At 34.0% G+C, this 21,698-nt stretch overlaps 1 protein-coding gene across 3 annotated transcripts in view; it reads left to right on the top strand.

Moving 5' to 3' along the window:
- Window positions 1–21,698, top strand: part of LOC148945393 (ubiquitin carboxyl-terminal hydrolase 47-like) — a 163,981-nt gene that overhangs the window by 66,522 nt on the left and 75,761 nt on the right. For all 3 annotated transcript variants that reach the window (XM_089099421.1, XM_089099422.1, XM_089099423.1), the window contains 4 exons: window positions 6,005–6,183; window positions 9,501–9,675; window positions 12,817–13,132; window positions 21,481–21,643. In XM_089099421.1, the coding sequence (XP_088955547.1) occupies window positions 6,005–6,183; window positions 9,501–9,675; window positions 12,817–13,132; window positions 21,481–21,643 (833 nt within the window). The remainder of the gene's footprint in view (window positions 1–6,004; window positions 6,184–9,500; window positions 9,676–12,816; window positions 13,133–21,480; window positions 21,644–21,698) is intronic.

Genomic DNA, 21,698 nt, shown 5'->3' with positions numbered 1-21,698 from the left:
TCAGGAACTGAGTAGTATGATTAGTGATTTAAGGAAGTCGCTAAATTTATCTGAAATTATTATTATTAATTTGTTCAATAATATAAAATGTATATGTATCTTACTTATTGGTACGATTATTGTGATTTTATTTATTTATTTATATTTATTTTTGTTGTTATTTATAGCCTCTTGGTTATTTTATTTATTTATTTTATTTTGTGTGTGTTGGGGCGTAGGTTTGATACACAGTCTCCTTAAGTTTTATGAATTTTTCTAACTCGGGCTCTCGGGATTTTTACTCCCTTGATGGGCGTTTACTTCAATTACAAAGAAAACCCCTTAGATGTTTTGAGTATTATTAATAATTCCATTGGTCAAATTAAGAGAAATTCCCTAAACACTTCCCAATCAATTAATAGTAAGTATTTTTCTGATTTAAAGTGGGCTACCAGACGAGATGATCATTTTTCGGTCCTTCAACTCAATACCCAGGTTCTATGCTCATCGATTGATCAGTTGAGGCAGATAGTTATTGATGGGCGACCCGATGTTATCGGATTATGTGAGACTTCTCTTAATTCTAGCAATGAAATGCTTTTAGATATACCCGCTTACAAAATGGAGAGACTAAATCGCAGAAGGATGGCAAAGGGTGGACTAGCAATGTATATTTCTGATATTTTTCTGTATAGTTGCTCAAAGCGATCTGTCAAGGAATGACGAAGGGGTTTTTGAATCCCAGTTTATAGAAATCAAATTAAAAAATAAGGTTTTGATAATTGGTAATGTTTATAGATCTCCCAGTGGATCCGTCCCTTCTTTTCTTCAGTCCTTGATGAGGTCTTGGATTTAATAGGCAAACGTCCATGTGAACTTGTAATAATGGGATACTTTAACTTAAATCTAATTGACATGGCTTCCTCTACTACGATGGATTTTCTCTCAGATATGCTCACTGCTGGGGTTCTACCTACAACTTGTATTCCCACTCGCGTAACTGATACGTCAGCCTCTTTAATTGATAACATTTTTTCGTCTCTTAATTTGGTTCGGAATTCTGTTGTAGTGAGTGATATTTCAGACCATTTTCCTGTATTTTCGAGTTTTATACTTAAAAAAACATTGAATAGGGACACACCAGCATCTGCTTCAGCTTCTTTTAGCTTTGGCTTGAATGAATTGATCCGCCTTAGTTCCCATTTAGCTGAGAAGACATGGAATTTTTTTGGTGACGATAATGATTTTTGTTCTAAGTTTGATTCCTTTTATGAGTCAGTAAAGGAGTCTATTTTTGACGTATCTGCTCTGTCCTCCTCTACTTCAAGGTCAAAAAGATCTATTCCTCTTAACCCATGGATGACCCTTGGTCTTCTAAAGAGTTGGAGAAGAAAAAATAATCTCTGGAAGGCTTTTAAGTCAGCAAAGCCATCTTTGAATGCTGCACGTCTTCAGCAATTCAAACTCTACAGGAATGTTTTCAGTTCTTTATGCCGGAAGGCTAAATTCCTTTATTATTCCAAAAAATTCTCGAATTGTGGGAAAGATATTCAAAAAGACTGGCAAGTGATCACTTCTATCTTCAAACGGTCTTTTCCGGCCCGTTCTATCCCTCCAAGGCTTGTAGTTGGGGGTGTGGATGTTGAGGGTATTCCATCTGTTCAAGAAGCATTTACATCATATTTTGACAATGTTGGGAAAACCACTGCTTCTTCAGTCAGGTCTTCACAGTCACAACCAGATTAAAAATCTTATCTTAGTCCGCCTTGTCTCAAATCGATGGTGTTATATCCTGCTTCTGATGTTGAAGTAGCCAGGATTGTAAATTGCTTGAAGGGTTCTTCGTCGTCTGGCCCTGATTGTATTCCAACTATGGTAGTTTAGTTCATTCTTCCTTCAATTATTTCTCCATTGACAAAGCTTATAAATCTTTCTTTTGAAAATGGGATTTTCCCCAGTTCTCTTAAGCGAGCTAGAGTTATTGTTTCATATAAAGGTGGACCAAGAAGTGACCCAGCCAAATATCGCTCTATATCTTTGCTGTCTGTTTTTAGCAAAATTTTTGAAAAGGCCATGCTTTCCCGTCTACTTGCTTTTCTAGAGGCTAAAATATTTTTTCATGATTTTCAGTTTGGCTTCCGAGCTAAACTTTCTACGGAGCATGACTTTTAAATTTTCTCCTCACTGCGCTTGACTGGTTTGATTCCTGCAGCTATATACCTAGATGTCCGTAAGGCTTTTGACTCTTTAACTCATGAGATTCTGCTGTATAAGCTATCACACAATGGTGTAAGAGGACAGGCTCATGTTTGGTTTGATTCCTATTTGTCAGGTAGAACTATCTCCGTAGATTCCTTTTCCCACTTTTCGTCTGAAGTTGAGTTTAGTGTTCCTCAAGGTTCTGTTCTTGGACCGTTTTTGTTTTTTTATTTATGTTAATGACCTTATAGTTGCGGTTATGAATCAAAAACCTACAGTTTGCTGTCACCTATGTCATCCTGAATCTTTCAATATTAAGAAAAAATCCATCGTTTTCGTAGGATATGGACACTCGTTGCTTTCGCCGATGACAGTGCCATTGGTACTGTAGTAGGAACTGAGTCTGAGATGCTTCCCAAATTAGTTGACTTTTTTGAGAGAGTCTTTCTTTGGTTTGATGCAAATTGCCTTGCCCTAAATGTTGCTAAGTCAAGTTTTTTAATTTTTTCCCGTATTTCTCTGGCGTGCCCTGAGTTATCTAAAATCCAGCTTTCAAGGGGCTCTCTCAGTAGACCTAAGGATCGATATTTCTGTTTTCACGGTATTCTTCTCTATGAAAACATTTCATTCAAGTATCACATTGGACTAATTAATATGAAGATCTCAAGGAGTCTTGGAATTTTGAAGAAGCTAAAACACATTTTTCCTGGATTAGTTTTTAAAATTCTGTTCCATTGCTTAGTGCAGTCTTACGTCTCTTATTGCCCTACAATATGGATGTCAACTTTCTCTTCTCTTTTGAAACCACTTTCTAAGTTATATGATAAGGCAAGAAGGCTTATACAGGAAACAAATTGTTCTACAACTAACCCAACTAACCTATTACTTGATCTGCAGTGTCTCTATACTCTTTCGTGCGCGTCTTTCACTTTTCATCAAATTCATGGTGATGTTCCCACAGCCCTTCAAACTACTCCTTCTTTCGTCACTGATAGGTCTTCACATCATCTTCACAATTCAAGGAATATTAATATTTTATTAATCCATCGGTGAGGTCTGACTTTAATCCATTAACTGCTTGTCATATCGTTTGGAATAGCCTACCTGAGTCAGCTCAAGAATGTCACTCGTTTGGTACTTTCAAAAGAATCTTAAGAAATTTTTTAATATCTTGATTTTTCATGTTTAAATATATTTTTGTTAATTTTTGTTATTATTATTTGGGCGGGGGGGTGACACTAGCCTGGGTTGGAAACATTTGTTGTGAGGGGTTTTGAGTTTGTATAATTTTTTTTTTTTGTGGTTTGGTTTCAAATATATATTTGTAATTTGGTTTATTTTATTGGGTTGTCCAACAACCTTTTTTTTTTTGGGGGCGGGGCGGTCTCATAAAATCACTTTTTGTTTAGGTCTTTTAATTATTGTTTTTTTTTCTCTTCTTTGTTTTGTGTTTGTGTGTGTTGTGTGTTGAGTGTTTGAAAGGTTGAAATTCAATGAATTATATTTAAAATACCTGTATTTGTTTCTTTTTTGTTTCTCCCCTGCTTTTTTCCTGGCCATAGAGCCTTACGAGGGAGTTTATATTGAAGTGTATTTTGTTGTGTTTATTAATTGAATAAATTGATTGATTGATTGATTGATAGCCTTTGTTCCAATTACCAAGCCTCTGAAAGACAGGGAATCCTGAGTAGCGGAATCTTGAAGTCGCATTAAAAGAACCCGAAGGTTTCAGTATTCATTAGCTTTTCTTTCGTTCTATGCTGTTGTTTAACAAAGTTGGTAATAGGGCGCAACTATTTTAAGTTTAAAGGTAAAAAATTATCGAGTATTTTGTATATTTGTCCCTGAAATATATCAAATACTTGTAAATGGTAGAATTTGTAGGTAAATCTTTAAATTTACTGTACTAAGGCGGCAAAAGCCTGGGAAATGAAAATATAAAAAAAATCCTATCAAAAATGAGTAATATAGACTTCCATCTAGTAATAGGAGCAATGAGACTGTTGATGCACTTATATAGTGGCGTCAATACAAAAAAATTAGGGGGGGGGGATAGATTTGTCGTTTTTTCAATTTCTTAATGAGTATAAAAAGATATTTCAATGAAAAATGCAAAAAAAGTATTTTCAAAATTTACGGACAAGGGCAAAAAATCTAGGGAGACACAAGCCCTCTACCCTGCCCCTCCCATAATTGACGTCACTGCACTTATATCTACTCCACTCGCTCAATGGTAAACTCTGTCAGATTATAGATTAGTTTCAGGTGAATTTCTTAGGTTTTAATGATTATCACTCATCATTTTAATGATGATTATTACCAATTATTGTTACTATTGTTGTTATTATTATTATTATAATATGGTACGCTTGATTTTGGATGGTGGTTTTAAGTGCTTTTTAGAATGTAATTGACTTCTAAAAAAGATGAAATAGTGTTCGGTGCGATGAAATAGTGTTCGGAGTGCCATCTTTTAGGTAAAATTCAGTGATCGCGAATAGAAAATATATTTATTTGAAGAAAAGTCTTTTAATGGACTGAAATTTTTCAATTCTTAAAAAAAATCTTTTTTCAATTGCTTAAAAAAAAAAAACAAAGAAAAAAGCTTTTTAATTTGTTTTCTGTAGTCTTCACTAAAATTAAAATTGTGCTTTCAATAAAATTACATTGCTTAGGCATTTCTAGATAAAACTACCTGTCATCTTATTTGATTGTGCCATATTTTTCTTATTAGCCTTAAGGTTTTTATCTTTGTTTTAGCTTTTCTTAAATCTTTTATTTTATCTTTTACGCTTTCTCATTAGTTAAATCCTTCTTTTATTGTATTCTATTCTATTTTTTCCTTTTCTTCATCTCTCACGTATTGCTCTAGTTGGATTCATTTCTATATATTTATACTCATACATCACATTGTTATACTATAGTATAGTATGATGTTATTTGCATGGAAATCCCAATGATATTGTTTTTTAATATTTATTTTAATTAGTTATTTATGCAATAATTGAAATTTGGTAAATTTGCAGAGCAATGAAATAGTAATTTGAAATTTTGTCTGAATTTTTGCACTTAAATTGTCACTATATGTTACAAAATAAAAATTGAATGGGATTTGTTATTATTCTATTATTATAGATTTATTAAAATTGAAAGGGGTTATATATATATATATATATATATATATATATATATATATATATATATATATATATATATATATATATATATATATATATATATATATATATATATATATATATATATATATATATATATATATATATATATATATATATATATATATATATATATATATATATATATATATATATATATATATATATATATATATATATATATATGTGTGTGTGTGTGTGTGTGTGTGTGCATTATACGTATTTTATATGTGTATCCGTATATATGCATATTAAATATGATATCCTTGCACATACCAAAAAAAAAATATAAAAAGAATGAGCGAGAACGCAACAAAAGTGAGATTTCAAGACAAAAGGAAAAAAAACCTATAAAAGAAGAAGCAAATACAAAGACGAAAATATTAAAAGCTAACTACGCAAAAGTATGTTGAAGGAAAAAGATTTTCACCCTCTATTAAAAAAACTGAAGAACCCCAAATATCTTCTAAGGACCAAGCAAGGATGAACACTCGAGGGAAGATGTGATTGTGTCCCCGGTGGTTTGGGTACATAGATATTTGAGAAAGATTTGTGTTTCAGTTGCTTCGAAAGGGATCACCAAGTCACTTGCCACCAATAGCAACGTTTGGGATCCCTTGTTCACTTTTGAGTTTGATTCTTTATTTTAGCTGGTTTTGTTGGTCTTGTGAATCAGGCAATGACCTGCTACCTGAATTCATTGTTGCAGACACTGTACATGACTCCTGAATTCAGAAACGCCTTGTATCAATGGCGCTTTGATGAATCATCTGAAGAAGCGGTAAAAAGCATCCCATATCAACTTCAAAAGCTCTTCCTGCTACTTCAGGTATATTAGAAATACATCTTTTGTGCTTTTCTTTATTTTAGTGCTTGTTTGGTAAGACTCTGAAATAGTTTCTGTTTTAAATATTGAGAAATCTGTAAATTATTAAGTATTGAAAAATTATTATAGCTGAAAAATTCGTCTTAGAACATTTTTAAATATTATAAAGACGAACAATATGCTGAAATCAGAATCATTTATCTAATTTTATAATTCACTATGATGGTTGATCGCATTCAAGTGGTTTTGAACGGAGGAGGAATGGAACGGAACGGAGATCGCATTCAAGGTTCATTTAGCGGAGGAGGGGGGTAATTACCCTTTCCTCCTAGATTTTGAGAAATACTGGTTTTATACTTTCATTTAGAAAATCAAAATGCCTTTTTTTTTTCTCGTTTTAAAAGGTTGAGTTAATACCGAGAACACGGGCATTAGATCTTCATTGAATGCAGGCTTTAGAAGCAAACATGTTTTCAGTTTTATCCGCCAGAGAAATTGAAAAACTAATTTTTGGTTATTTTTATTCTACTACTTGATCGATGAGATTCTGAAATAACTTCCATTTGACATATTGGGAAATTTTTACTTGTATCCTATTCAACGTACTGAAACCCATATAGGCCAGCAGTTTCTCTGTACTGAGTATTTTGCTGAAAATCTGGCAACATTTTGTCATTATCAACAGACTTGTAAGTCTACTTATGTTTTTATTAGGGCTATTCTTTGTTAGGAGACTATAGTCTCCTTCTGCTGTTTTTCCAATTTTTCTACCTATTAATCACAAGGTTGTCTGACCTTGGTTATTTTACAGATATTGTATAGGGTTATCCCTATTTTTCGTTGATGCTGGGTAAATATGTAAGGGCACAACCTCATTTCAGTGCATGTTTGCTGTTGTTTTAATAAAGGTATTGTTTGGATTTTTTTTTTTTTTTTTTTTGCTATCAAAATTCTCTTGAATGTCTTTGCTATTTCCTTTTAAAAACTAAATAACTGAAAAAAAAAAAACGGGTATAATATTCTAAATAAGGCAGTAAAGAAAAATCTGTTAATAATAAGAAAGGTCCGTAATATTTAAAGTTTTTGGACCTTTCTTATTATGAAAGTCTTTTTTTTCTTTGCCTTATTTGAAATAGTATACTCATTTTATATATATTTGTATTTGTTTAATTTGTAAATGGAAAGGCAGTGGGGTCTAAGAATAATTTATGGTATTTCCTGTAATTCGCTTTCCATTATTTAAAGAAAATCATTAACAATAATTTATTTTTAATCTTGTCATTCACCTTCTAATATTGTGCAGAAAATACTAAATATTTTTAAGGCATATATACAAGAATATAAAAAGAGAAAATCGGAATAAACCTAAGAAAGCAAAAATAAATAGGGGCTTTAAATGAAGGACCTTGAGAAATTAGACGTTAGGTAAACAGAATTTTTCAGCAGATGGCCAGTGTATTTAACGCTGTATTTAAATAAATTAGGACGATTATAGAGTTAGTTCCGTTTCTGGATTTTTTCGGGGCATAGAATTGGGCTACACATCTTACTGCATCCATGTGCATATTATGGACAACCAGGTATGAAAAAAGTTCCAAGTAGCAGAATTCCAAAAGCTCCCAAATCTGCCAACAAATTTTACTATGCCATGAAAACTGCCAAGTAGCATTGCTACTATTCTACCTCACTTTTTCCATGGCGGTAGACTACTAATATGGATACGGAGGCTACTCACTTTTTCAGGTAAATTTATTGAGTAACTAAATATTAATCCCTGTGTAATCGATATAGGAATATTTTATTATCATAATAAATATAGCCTAGTTCAGGGAAGGGGATAAGCTCCCTTATATCCCTAAAGCTGGGAAGTATGTAAAAATGGACATCCACCATATGGCTAATATGGGAGTAAAGTTAATTTATGATGCAAATGGGTTTTACATTTAAATTGAGGTTGTAATTCTTGTTATATATATGCACATTAGGGGGTGGGGGTATATATTCTTTGAATATATAGGTCCTAAGAAATTCATGAATTTCTTAGAAAAACTGACAAAACAAGGAAAGAAGTGAAGATAAAGGTTCTCCCCCTGCAAAATATGTTAAGTAAGATTATTCTGCATATTATGGAGAAAGAAATGTTTTCTTATTATGTTTCCTTATATCCAGCTGGACTCCTAGGCTTAAAATACTGGTTGGCTGGTTGGCTAATTTAAAGATTTGTATATATATACACTGTCAAATTAGCCATCCAGTGGTATCCCTGTAAAAATATATCAGACAGGGAAGAATTTCTTCAATATTGTGTATTTAAAATGTTTAAGGCGGCCCACTTGCAAGCCTAAGCCCATGGTTAATGGGTCGAATAGCTTTGGGATATAGATTAGTTCTTGTGAATATATACCAATTATACAGGCCATAGCGAAGTTGTTGAGCTTATTCCAAATTATAGTATTTTATATAGTTCTCTGATTGCATGGTTTTTCAGCTGATTCTTATCGTTTAATTATCTTTTATATAGTTATTTAAAATAATTTCTTAGACCACACTGCCTTTTATTTACAAATTACACGAATAAAAATATAGAAAAGAGGGTAGGGTATTTTAAACAAGACAGTGGACAAAAGAAGCGTTTTAATAATCAAAGAAATCTGTAAATTTTGGCTTCACATCCGGAAGCCTTTATCAACAGTGAAAAAAACGTAAGAAAAAAGACAAAAAAAAACTAGCTTAAACAAAACATGAAAATAAAACAAAAAATAGAAAACACAAACGCTGGACAAATACAAAGGAAAGACGAAAGGAAACTCACCTTTAAATAAAATCCAATCAAGTAATTAATTAATCTTCTGAATTAATCGTATGAATTGGACTCTTACAAAATAAAACAGGCTATTTAATTTAAAATCTTACTTATGATCTAGGTTTGAATTTAATTAGCGAAGATAAAAAAAGCTCTAGAAAAAGTCGAAGGTTATAACTGAACACAGATCAAGGATATATTATTATCAATTATATTATCAATTTATATATATAATTATATTATATTATCAATTTAATTGATCTTTTCATTAGTAAATATAGGTGAAGCACGTTTACTCTTTCCAGAGGTAATTTAATGGTAACCTTTATTTATAAGGTTTGAAGCATGTTTGGGGCTGATTATGAAGCCGAAATAGTCTGATTTCTTTTGTTATTTAAAGTTTCTTTTTTGCACTGTCTTATCTAACTATTGCACCCGTTTCTCTATATTCTCATTTGTTTGAATTTGAATGCTTTTTTAAGATTCTTTGCCTGACTTTCATAGGGTTTATTTACAGACATCACAGAAAACAGCGGTTGAAACAACGCAATTAACCCGAAGCTTTGGATGGGACTCCAGTGAAGCTTGGCAACAGCATGATATTCAAGAGCTCTGTCGTGTCATGTTTGATGCCCTTGAGCACAAATTCAAAGGAACTGAGCATGCAGATTTGATCTCGAGACTTTATGAGGGTACACTAAATTTTTCTTTTGGGGTATCTTAAAATAAATTTTTAAAAAATATTTAAAATGCGACATGGCAAGCATATTTAGAGGGAGAAAAAATTGATTTGAAAGTAAGATCAACTAAAAAATTAAAACAAATATAGCTCATGTGCCCTGAGTAGCCCCGGTTAGGTGGAATATAGAAGGCACTATTGTCCTACATTGCTGTCCTTAGTGTAAGATACATATATCGTTGCTATTACTTCTAAAGGTCTTATTTGACCCGCCTGAGGTAATTTCAATAACTGTTTGCTAAGCTGTTTTCAAAGTCAGTAGGATAGTTCAGGTCAGGGGGATCGAATTATGACTGAACATGCATGTTCTGCTGATTCTTCCTTTGAATGCAGCTCAGCAAATAGTTTTGGTAACTATTTCAGAAGGTTGAAAGTCTCAGTTACGACGTTTATCCGTAACTGTGGTGATATATCAATAAATCTGAACATTCAGATCTGATTTGAAGGCTTCGTATAGTCATCCACCGTTTATCGTTTTTGATTATTAAAATGGTTGCAAATCCGTTATAGTGGCTTTGGCGAGCAACAATGGCGAGAGAGAGAGAGAGTGAGACAGAGAAGAATAACCAACTTGAATCGAAGTAAAGATCGGCTGAGGAGAAAACCATAGCTCATGGGCCCTGAATGGGTCTAGGCGTTCACTTTTCGAAAAATACCCCCTGATAATTCCCCATATGAAAAATTCTCCCACACGCAAAATATTTGAGCAGCCAAAGAAAAAGTACGAAATAGGCATCTTAAAATGTCGATCACATGTCCTAAGGGGGTAACAAAAGGATCAACTATCAAAAACAGTTTTAGGACAGGGGTTGGTTTATCTCCAATTACTCTCGACTTATAAAAAAAGAACTAGAAATCTCAATTTCTGATCGAATGAGAATCCTCCGAAGTTTCTAGGACCATGAGGCGGAGGTGTGGATGAGGAAGGGGTAGTCCCCCTCCTATACGAAATATATTTTAAAGGTTTTTTATAACCCTCCTCTCCCGAAAAAAAATAACCCCCAAAACGAAAGTCTTGGATATGACACTCGGGATTATATATTAATTACTATCTCCATACTTCCCTCGTCTCTCTCTTAGAACTAATCATGTATTTATCTGAAGGCTCAATGACAGTTGGGATTTTTTAGCATTTAAATGTACTTTTTGAAGTATCTCCCTCCCTTCCTAACTATAAAACAATCTTTTATTCTAACTTAACTTGTAGGAATAGGACTTCTAGAATATGGATTCATTCCCTCGACTAAATCAGTTTATTCATGTATAATGGTGAACAAAAGACTTTTAATTCTCCGTATTCTTCTTCTTGTAGAGGTTTCGAGAGGCTTCTTCGAGAACCTCATTGTAGAGGTTTAAAGCTCTTGTATGCGAATGTTCGGAATTGTGTATTTTTTGCCAAAGAATGACCATGGATAAAAACAGCAGTGAATTTACCCAAGACAGTGAAATTTGTTTAGACCTTGAAAATATTCCTGCTCTGTACACACACAGAGCAGGAATATTGTTGCTGTCCACAGCAAAATACATATATATATATCAAATAAAACTTACAATAAAATGAGATCATTAAAGCTGAAATTGATAAAATTAAAACAGTCCCAAGTTTGTTGTTTTTAGGATGGAAGGACAATGTTGTCTTCGTCGTTATTTAAAGAGCATGGATATATGTTGGCTAGATATTTGCACATAAGGAGGGAGGGGTAAAGTATTTGGACAGTTTGGAGTCAGAAAACAATTCTTACGTCATAATATGCAGAATGATTGTACCTAACACATTTTGGCTGCAGATCCGCTATACTTTACCACCTTATTATACTTTCTAAAACCAATTTGAACAACTTTCTACTTCGATCCTGTGTCTAGTGTGGTGCAATGGGTGGGAAAAGTGCCAGCAAACTTGAGAAACATTAAAGACGATTTTCTCGGAATAATGAAAAGCGTATTTACGCGTTTTTGCATTTGGACGACCGTTTAGCTCAAGATCCGATGCTGATGCTAATTTTAAATATTCAAGAAAGAATTAAAAGTATTTGGTTCAATAATACGCCTACTTGGTATTTTTTTTAACGGAATGGCCCTCCCCCAAACTTCTCTATCCTTCCCTCTTTTTCGAGATTTTAAAATCTGTGATTTTGCTTTAAGTCGCGTTGGCTCTTTTCAAGATTGTAAATTTTTACTTGGTTTTCCAATTTGTTTTAGTAACACTAAATTAGTTTTGAGATTTAAGATTAAAGAGCCGTTGGAATTGACTATGATTAAGATCGATAATTTTTATCACAAGTCTGAAATTTATTCTCTCTGTGCATTTCCTTTTCCCTTTTTTCCAGGGCTTAACGTTTGATATTTTTTTTTTTTTTGTATGTTTTTTTTTTTTTTCATTGCTGATTGAAGCCTATTGTAAAGCGTTGAATGAGAGAAAGGTTGAGATGGCTAAAGTATGTTATGCGGATGAAGTATGACAGATTGCCAAAGATTGTCCTTTTTGGCCAACCGTCTAGGGCTAAACGGAAAGCAGGTCGTCCACGGCTGTGATGGGATGGTGACATAAAGAAAGATATAAGGGAAATGGGAATTTTCTATGAGGTTGTAAAGAAGGAGGTTTTGAATATATCGGGATGGAGGAGGAGCGTGCGTAGCTGTGTTGGCCTCAGGCGGCTTAGTGATCTAGTGAGCTGTTAGTATTAATATTAGTATATTCTCCTCCGATTTTGAGGAAAGTAAATATAACTGCATTAGGACTCAATAAGTGCTTTTGATTGCAATTCAGTAATTGCTATTAGCTATTAAACAGGGCAGGATTAGGAGGGGGGCGGCAGAGAGAACAAGTGCCCCGGGCAGCATGCCTTGGGGGTGGCAAAACAGGCTAAAATTGTAATATTTATGGGTGAAAATTGTAATATTACAGTACTGATGGTGTTGCAGGGGGCGGCAAAGTCAACATTTGCCCTCCTCCCCTGAGAAAAAACCTAATTCCAGATCTGCTATAGAACACCAAGAATTAAAAAAGTCAATTGCAACAACCTTATTGAACGTGTTGCTGGTTAAATTGACCTCATTTAATTGTGACTTATTTTTATGAATTTTGTGTTTATAGGTAAAATGACTGACTACCTAAAATGCCTGGAGTGCAATCAGGAGAAAGCCCGTGAAGACACATTTTTGGATGTGCCACTTCCTGTTCGTCCATTTGGATCCAGTGCAGCCTATAATTCAATTGAGGAATCTTTAAAAGCTTTTGTGCAACCTGAAACTTTGGATGGAAATAATCAGTATCATTGTGACCGGTGTGGGAAAAAGTGTGATGCCCACAAAGGACTAAAGTTTAGCAAATTTCCGTATCTTTTAACTCTTCATTTAAAACGATTCGATTTTGACTATAGCACTCTTCAAAGGATAAAATTGAATGATCGGTAATTTTCTTTGACATCCCTTTCTGTATATATCTTATAATCTTATCCCTTTCTGTATAATCTTATCCCTTTCTGTATATATACATTCTTCCTTTCTTTGACATTGAATCTTCTCCCTTTCTGTATTGTCCATTCCCTTTCTGTATTATCCCTTTCTATCCTGTCTTCCTTTCTTCTTCCTCTCTGTAATATTGATTGGTCTTCGAGGTTTACATTGGTGGCAAAAAAAAAAAAAAAAACAATTATTTGCTTAAACTTCCCGAAATACTAAAAACAAAAACTAATTAATTTTTGCCATTATCTTTTTTTCGAAAAACTGTAACACTTTTAAAATTTATGTTTATTTTCAGTGAGAATTTGGATTTTCCTGGTGATGTTCAACCCTTTTCTAATCTTTTTTCTGACACTATACTATTTGCTGTTGTTTAGATTTCGATTATAGCCCTTCCAAGGATAAAATTGAATGATTGGCAATTATATTTGACCTTGAATCTTCGTCCTCTCTGTATACATTTGTTCATCTTCAGGGTGGCCACGGTTGCAAAAAAAAAAAATTGGCTAAATGGTCTGAAAACATTAAAAACAAAAACCTGAAACATTTGTTAAGTTTTTGATTCATTTTCAGTTGAGAATTCGGGATTTTGCTTTTGAACTAGTTTTGAATGTATTCTTTCCTTCTATTATACATTTAGGTCTAAAAACACAGGTGAAGACAAATTACAGGAAAACCCCAACTAGACAGCGAGAAGAAATTTAATATACTTATAACAAAAATTAGACTAGCCAAAAAAAAAACAGTTAAAAAATTACTTGAAAGTGATAAAAATCTGAAAAGTTAGCTTGTGATATATCTTAAAGGTTGGCAACCCTGATCATTTTCAACTTTTTTTATACTTTTCTCTGACACTATACCATTTACTTTTGTTTGATTCCGAATGTAGCACTTCGAAAGATAAAATTGGCCGATCGGTAACTGTCTTTGACATTGGATCTTCTTCCTCTATATATATTGACTCGTCAAGGTTGCTATTTGTTGACAAAACTTGGTTAATTTTTGCCTTTGTATTTTTCTTTGTGAAACACTGAAACACTTCTTAAGTTTTTATTCATTTTCGTTGGATAATTGCGAATTTTTCTTTTGGAGTGGTTTTAAATGTCCTTTTTTCTTTCTTTTTTTCATTTAGGCCTAAAAAACACATGTAAATACAGGAACAAACTAGACAGGAAAAGAAAAATGTATATACTTTACAAAAAATACTATACTAGTCAAAAAAGTAAAGGTAAGAAAGTACTTGGAAGCAATAAAAAGCAGTAACCTTAATTAGTGATATATCACAAGTGTCGGCAACCTTGGTCTTATTCAACTTTTCTTGATACTTTTCTCTGATGTTATACCATTTTATGTTTTTTTTTTTTCATTTCGATAATAGCACTTCGAAGCATAAAATTGAATAATGGCTATTTTCCTCGACCTCAAATATACTTTTTTTCCGTGTTTTTATTTGATATTACATTCAATTTATTCACTGCTATCGATTTAATCGATTATTTTATTCGATTTATTCATGGCTGCATTGTCATTTGAGCCATTCAGATGTCTTATAAATTAAGTCTAGTTTATATGCTTCTGGCATGATAACATTACCAAGGCGTATGATTGATTCAACTTTTTACGCTAACAAGGTTTTCTGTAAAGATTTGGATATAGGAAAAGAAAATCATTTTGGAAACTAAGCACAAAATAGTTTTTAGGAGGCGAATTGATTCAAATGCATATCGAAATGTATTAAAGTGCATTATTCATGCTTAAACACGCGAGTAAACAAAAAAAAAACAATTAATATAAGTTATTTAATTATAAAGTAAATATATAAAAAAAATATCAAATATAGTAAATTAAATTAAAGAAATTAATTAAAGTAAGTAAAAATGAAACAAATTATATAAAAGAAACTATTTAATTATATAATTATTAAATATTTAAGATAATTCTAACACTCGATGCGGGAAATTGAAAACAGGCCAAATGTTTTAATTTTGAATATTTCTTTGTCTTTGCCTTGTGTTTATAATTTGAGTTATAAAGTCTTATAGATAATCTAATATAGAGAACCTAGATTAAAACGTTACGAATTACGTGACTTCGATCAAAGTTACTTTTTAAGTATAAAAAGCATATTTAGCAACAATTAAAACACTAAAACTGATTGTTTTTGGGCTGATTCTTTTATTGTAAAAGCTTTTGTTGAGCAATTATATTAGCCTGCTGTTTTGCTACATTCAAATATAATAAAATGTTGTTCGTCTTTTGTCACTCATAGACTATACGTAAATAATTTCTTAGACCACACTGCTTTTTGATTTACAAATAAAAAAAATTAAAATATCGAAAAACCGATGTGATATCATAGGCAGTAAAGAACGCTGTGGGCACAATGTGTTTTTTTTTTTTTTTTTTTTTTTTTCATACCCGGGCATACTTCGTATCGAAGGAGTCGTCGTAGAAACTTCGAAAAGGGTTCATTCGATTGGAAATTGGAGTGGCTAGTGCCCTTTTTAATAGTCGAATTTGCTTGGAGGGAAACTAGCCCCCCCCCACGCCCATCAGTCCCTTCAACACATCCAATCAAAATTTTGAGATAGCCATTTTGTTCAGCGTAGTTGATTTCCAGATAGAAAATATGTTTTTGAGGAGGACACTCCCTCACAACCCTCAGGGCAAGGGTTTTAAGTTATGCCCTGGGGGCATATAAGGTTTTTATTGAAGGCCTTGTCGTAGAAACTTCAAAACAGGCTCATTCGATTGGAAATTCAAAGGGCTAGTACCTTTTTTAATAGTCAAAAGTAATTGGAGGACAACTAGCCCCTCCCCCCCCGCCACTTGGTCTCCCCTACACAGCTAAACAAAATTTTGAGATGGCCCTTTTGATGAGCATAGTTGATTTCAAGATAGAAAATGTGTTTTTGAGGAGGAGACTCCCCCACAACCCTCAGAGCAAGGGTTTTAAGTTATGCCCTGGGGACATTTAAGGTTTTTATAGGAGGCGTTGTCGTAGAAACTTCAAAAAAGCCTCATTCGTTTGGAAATTCATAGGGCTTGTGCCCTTTTTAATATTCGAAAGTGATTGGAGGGAAAATCGCCCCCCCCCCCACGCCCATCATTCCCCCAAACACATCCAATCAAAATTTTGAGATAGGCTTTTTGTCAGCGTAGCTAATTTCCAGATAGAAAATATCTTTTTGAGGAGGACACTCCCCCACAACCCACGGGGCAAGGGTTTTAAGTTATGCCCTGGGGCCATATAAGGTTTTTAATAGAAGGCGCTGTCGTAGAAACTTCAAAACAGACTCATTCGATTGGAAACTCAAAGGGCTAGTGTCCATTTTAATAGTCGAAAGGGATTGGAGGGCAACTGGACCCCCCCGTACGCCCATCATTAACCCAAACACATCCAATCAAAATTGTGAGATAGCCATTTTGTTAAGCGTAGTTGATTTCCAGATCGAAAATGTGGTTTTGAGGAGGATACTCCCCCACAACCCTCAGGGCAAGGGTTTTAAGTTAAGCCCTGGGGGTATGTAAGGTTTTTATAGAAGGCGTTGTCGTAGAAATTTTAAAAAAGGCTCATTCGATTGGAAATTCATAGGGCTAGTGCCCTTTTTAATAGTCTAAAGTGATTGGAGGGCAAATAGCCCCCCCCCCACGCCCATGATTCCCTCAAACACATCCAATCAAAATTTTGAGATAGGCATTTTGTTAGTGTGGCTAATTTCCAGATTGAAAATATCTTTTTGAGGAGGACTCTCCACCACAACCCTCGAGGTAAGGGTTTCAAGTTATGCCCTGGGGCCATATAAGGTTTTTAATAGAAGGCGTTGTCGTAGAAACTTCAAAACAGGCTCATTCGATTGGAAACTCAAAGGGCTAGTGCCCTTTTTAATAGTCGAAAGTGATTGGAGGGCAACTAGAACCCCCCACTCCCATCATTAGCCAAAACACGTCCAAGCAAAATTGTGAGAGAGCCATTTTGTTCAGCGTAGTTAATTTCCAGATAGAAAATGTGTTTTTGAGGAGGATACTCCCCCACAACCCTCAGGGCAGGGGTTTTAAGTTATGCCTTTGGGGCATATAAGGTTTTTATAGAAGGTGTTGTCGTAGAAACTTCAAAACAGGCTTATTCGATTTGAAATTCAAAGGGCTAGTGCCCTTTTTAATAGTCGAAAGTGATTGGAGGGCAACTAGTCCCCCCCCCATGCCCACCATTCCCCCAAAATCATCCAATCAAAATTTTGAGATAGCCATTTTGTTCAGCGAAGTTAATTTCCAGATAGGAAATATGTTTTTTAGGAGGATACTCCCCCTCAACCCTCAGAATAAAGTTTTTTACGTGTGCCCAGGGGGTATGTAGGGTTTTTATAGAAGGCGTTGTCGTAGAAACTTCAAAGAAGGCTCATTCGATTTAGAATTCAAAGGGCTAGTGCCCTTTTTAATAGTTGAAAGGGATTGGAGGGCAACTAGCCCCCCTCGCACATCATTCCCCCTTAAACATCCAATCAGAATTTTGAGATAGCCATTTGGTTCAGCGTAGGCTAGTTGATTTTCAGATAGAAAATATGTTTTTTAGTAAGACACTCCCCCACAATCCTCAGGGCAAGGGTTTTAAGTTATGCCCTGGGGGAATATACGGTTTTTATAAGAAGTGTTGTCGTAGAAACTTCAAAACAGGCTCATTCGATTTGGAATTCAAAGGGCTAGTTCCCTTCTTAATAGTCGAAAGTGATTGGAGGGGAACTAGCCCCTTCCCCCCGCCCATCATTCCCCCAAATACATCCAATCAAAATTTTGAGATAGCCATTTTGTTCAGCGTAGTTGATTTCCAAATAGAAAACATGTTTTTGAGGAGGACACTCCCCAACAACCCTCAGGGCAAGGGTTTTAAGTTATGTCCTGGGGTATATAAAGTTTTTATAGAAGGCGTTGACTCAGAAACTTCAAAAGGGGCTCATTTGATTGGAAATTCAAAGAGATAGTGTCCTTTTTAATAGTTGAAAGTGATTGGAGGGCCTCTATCGCCCCCCTCCTACGTCCATCATTCGCCCAAACACATCCAATCAAAATTTTGATATAGGCATTTTGTTTAGGGTAGGCTAGTTGATTTCCAGATAGAAAATATGTTTTTGAGAAGGACACTCCCCCACAACCCTCAGGTCAAGGGTTTTAAGTTATGCCCTCGGGGCTTATAAGGTTTTTATAGAAGGCGTTATACAGGCTCATTCGATTTGTAATTCAAAGGGCTAGTGCCCTTCTTAATAGTCAAAAGTGATTGGAGGGCAACTAGCCCCCCCCCACGCCCATCACTCCCCCACACCCACCCAATAAAAATTTTGAGATAGACAGTGTGTTCAGCGTAGTTTATTTCCTCATAGGAAACATGTTTTTGAGGAGGATACTCCGCAACAGCCCTCAGGGAAAGGGTTTTAGGTTATACCCTGGGGGCATATAAGGTTTTATAGAAGGCGTTGTCGTAGAAACTTCAGAAAAGGGCTCATTCGATTTGAAATTCAAAGGCCTTGAACTCTTTTTAATAGTCGAAAGTTATCAGTTATATTTTTTGTTGTCGTTGTTGTTTAGACCAGGGCACTTCGTATCGAAGGAGTTGTCGTAGGAACTTCGAAAGGAGCTCATTCGATTGAAAATAGAAAGGGCTGATGCCCTTTTTAATCGTCAAAAGTGGTTTGAGGGCAACTAATCCCCCTTCCACTCCCACCCTCCTATTTGCCCATTATGTTTAAAAACTAAATGTTGCCTTAAGATTAAATCAAAATGCACTGTGATAACGCTAATTCCCAATAGGGTATCTCAGCAGTATCTCAAGAATAACTGAGGGTATTATGTTCAGACTTTCGGGGCTACTTCTGCTCTTAAAATTTAAACAAATAAAAATAGTGTAAGTGTATTCAAGCTATCAAAGAAAGTAATCAGATTTTTTTGCAAATAGTATCAAGTTTACCATTTCAGGTCAAATAGATGAGGTATGAAACTAAGTTAAACAGTACTATTTGTGTCCAGATTTTTAAAAGGGTGAATGTTTTTAAAAATTGATGAAAATTTTTCTCCAACATATAAATAGAAGGCCAAATTGTAAAGCCTTTAATAACGAAAAGATTTAAAGTATTATTTTCTTTTTCCCTGAAAAGACTATGTCAATATAAAAAGAACAGAAATTAATTTAAAAAAATTTTTCTACAAAACAAATATTTTAAAGAAAAGGAATGAACTCCATTAAACAAAAATGAGCAGAAATGAAATCAAATATTCTACACATCATGAAACTATTGCAAATCAGCATCAACAAATAAATGAACCCAAAACGAACAGAAATAACAATAAATAACCGAGTCAAACTCAAAACGAAAAACAATGCCTTCCCAAGGCCAGAGCATAATTTGCACTTTACTGAAAAAATACAAATGAATGTGCACTGTCAGCTTAATATACATATACTGATATTTAGTAATCAAAATGTTAAAATTATTTGATTTATTAAAGTTATAAAAGTAAGAACATTTACATTTTTTCATAGATTATTTGATTTTATTTTTGCTCATTTTTTGTTTAATGGAGTTCTTTACTTTTCTTTGAAAAACCTATTTTTTGGAAAAAGTTTTTTTTAAAGTAATTCTAAATAAGACGCGACTGCCTGATCATATTTCAAACAGTAGGCTGTAAGAAAAGTGTGGTTCAACCCCGCCTTCTCTGGTTATAATGAGAGAAAAGTTAAGATGGCTAGGACACGTTCTGCGGATGAAAGATGACAGATTGCCATGTAGTGTCCTTTTTGGTCAACCGTCTAGGAATAAATGGAAAGCAGGTCGTCCACGGTTGGGGTGGGAGGACGTCGTAAAGAAAAATTTAAGGGAAATGAGAACTTCCTGGGAGGATGCAAAGAGGAAGGCTTTGAAAAGGTCGGAATGGAGGAGGAGAGTGCGTAGCTGTTTCAGGTGGCTTGGTGTTGTGGTGAATTTTTAGTAGTAGTAGTACTGTCTCATTTAAGGTATTATACGCGCTTTTTTATATATATTGTTTTGTAATTGGAAAGGAATTGTGGTCTAAAAAATTATTCAATTATTTAATTGCTTTATTGTTGGAAACGTTTGAAGTAAGAATTAATCTAAATCTTGTCCTGAAATTTTTATCAAGATTTATCCTCGATGGAGTGCTTAGACTTGCTCGGATTCGCGCTCAGACGATGTTTGGACTTGATTATCAGCATTAAGATGGGTGTTTTGAATCGAAAGCTGGTTTTATATCTTAATTTTGATTGCCTCATACATATTGTTTCGTAAATAATAATTAAATAATATTCATTCTTCATACATACAATAAAATAATATTCAGCAAAATTCAAACGTACATAAAGAAAATAATGTTTCATACATATTTCATGTATATACAAATAACTACATATTAAGAATATGGGTTAGAGATTTATAAATAACAATGGACATTAAAAGTGGCTAAACTTAATCTATTTATAATAACACACAATTTTCGTTTTATCTGGAAAATCTGTAAATGGTTGTCAATCTAGAATTTATTTTGTCTCTGGTAGGGAATGGGAGATTTGGGATAACAATGGGAAAATGCCTCCTATCTGTTCTTCCCTGTTTCTGTTTACTAAGTGGAAGATTGTGAACCCCATTTCCTCCCTCATCGATTTTTCCTGGGTCCATTCAGGTCTGCAAACTACTCACTTATTCGATTGGAATTTTCGCACAGTTAAGCTTATGAAATATGTTCAGATAGTTTTGTTCTGTTTCTTTTTCTTTTTTTCCTGCACTTATTGATAATTTTCTTTACTGGAATTACGCTTCTTCTATATTGTTTTTAGTGATTGCACTTCTGTTTTCTTTCTTGTTCTTTTGTAGCACTACTATGGTTATTTCAGGGTATATATTTTGAGGAAGTATGCACTAATATAATAATAATATATATGTATATACGTAATAATAATTTGTATAATAATAATAAAATGTGAAGTATACTCGGTCTAATAAGTCCCGAGATTGCTCTAAATTTAGATAAAAAAACAAAAAACTTTTTCGTGTGCTGACTAATGGTCTGCCTAGCACGGATACCGACCTCTTGATTCTCTGCCGTCGGCCAGAAGTGTAATATTTGGTTACGGGTAAATCATCCGATGCTTCTCGTTTTTCCCCCCAATTTCCTAAATATCATAGGAATTTTGATTATTAAATTAGTAAATGTTGTCTTTCTTTATATAATCTTTCATTAGTTTATGTTTTTCGGGGGTAGGGATGTATATTCTAGAAACTTTTATTTCCAGGGTAACTTTTCCTGAGATCTTAGATTTGAACTCATTTCTCAAGGACTCTAAAGATGTTAGTGGTGATACAGATGATTGCTTATCTGAAGGCACTGATCTTGATGATGATGCAAGCCACCGAACTCATTCAAGCAAACTGTCTGATATTGAATCGCAAGTGGGGGTAAGTTTATTTCACCCCTCTTCCTGGCTGCTCGTATACCTCCTAAAATTTAGAA

Source organism: Artemia sp. Qi Xiang Cuo, chromosome 13 (genome assembly GCF_049724085.1).
Source record: "Artemia sp. Qi Xiang Cuo chromosome 13, ASM4972408v1, whole genome shotgun sequence".
NCBI classification, from domain to species: Eukaryota; Metazoa; Arthropoda; class Branchiopoda; order Anostraca; family Artemiidae; genus Artemia; species Artemia sp. Qi Xiang Cuo.
This window is presented reverse-complemented; position numbering and strand designations above follow the sequence as displayed.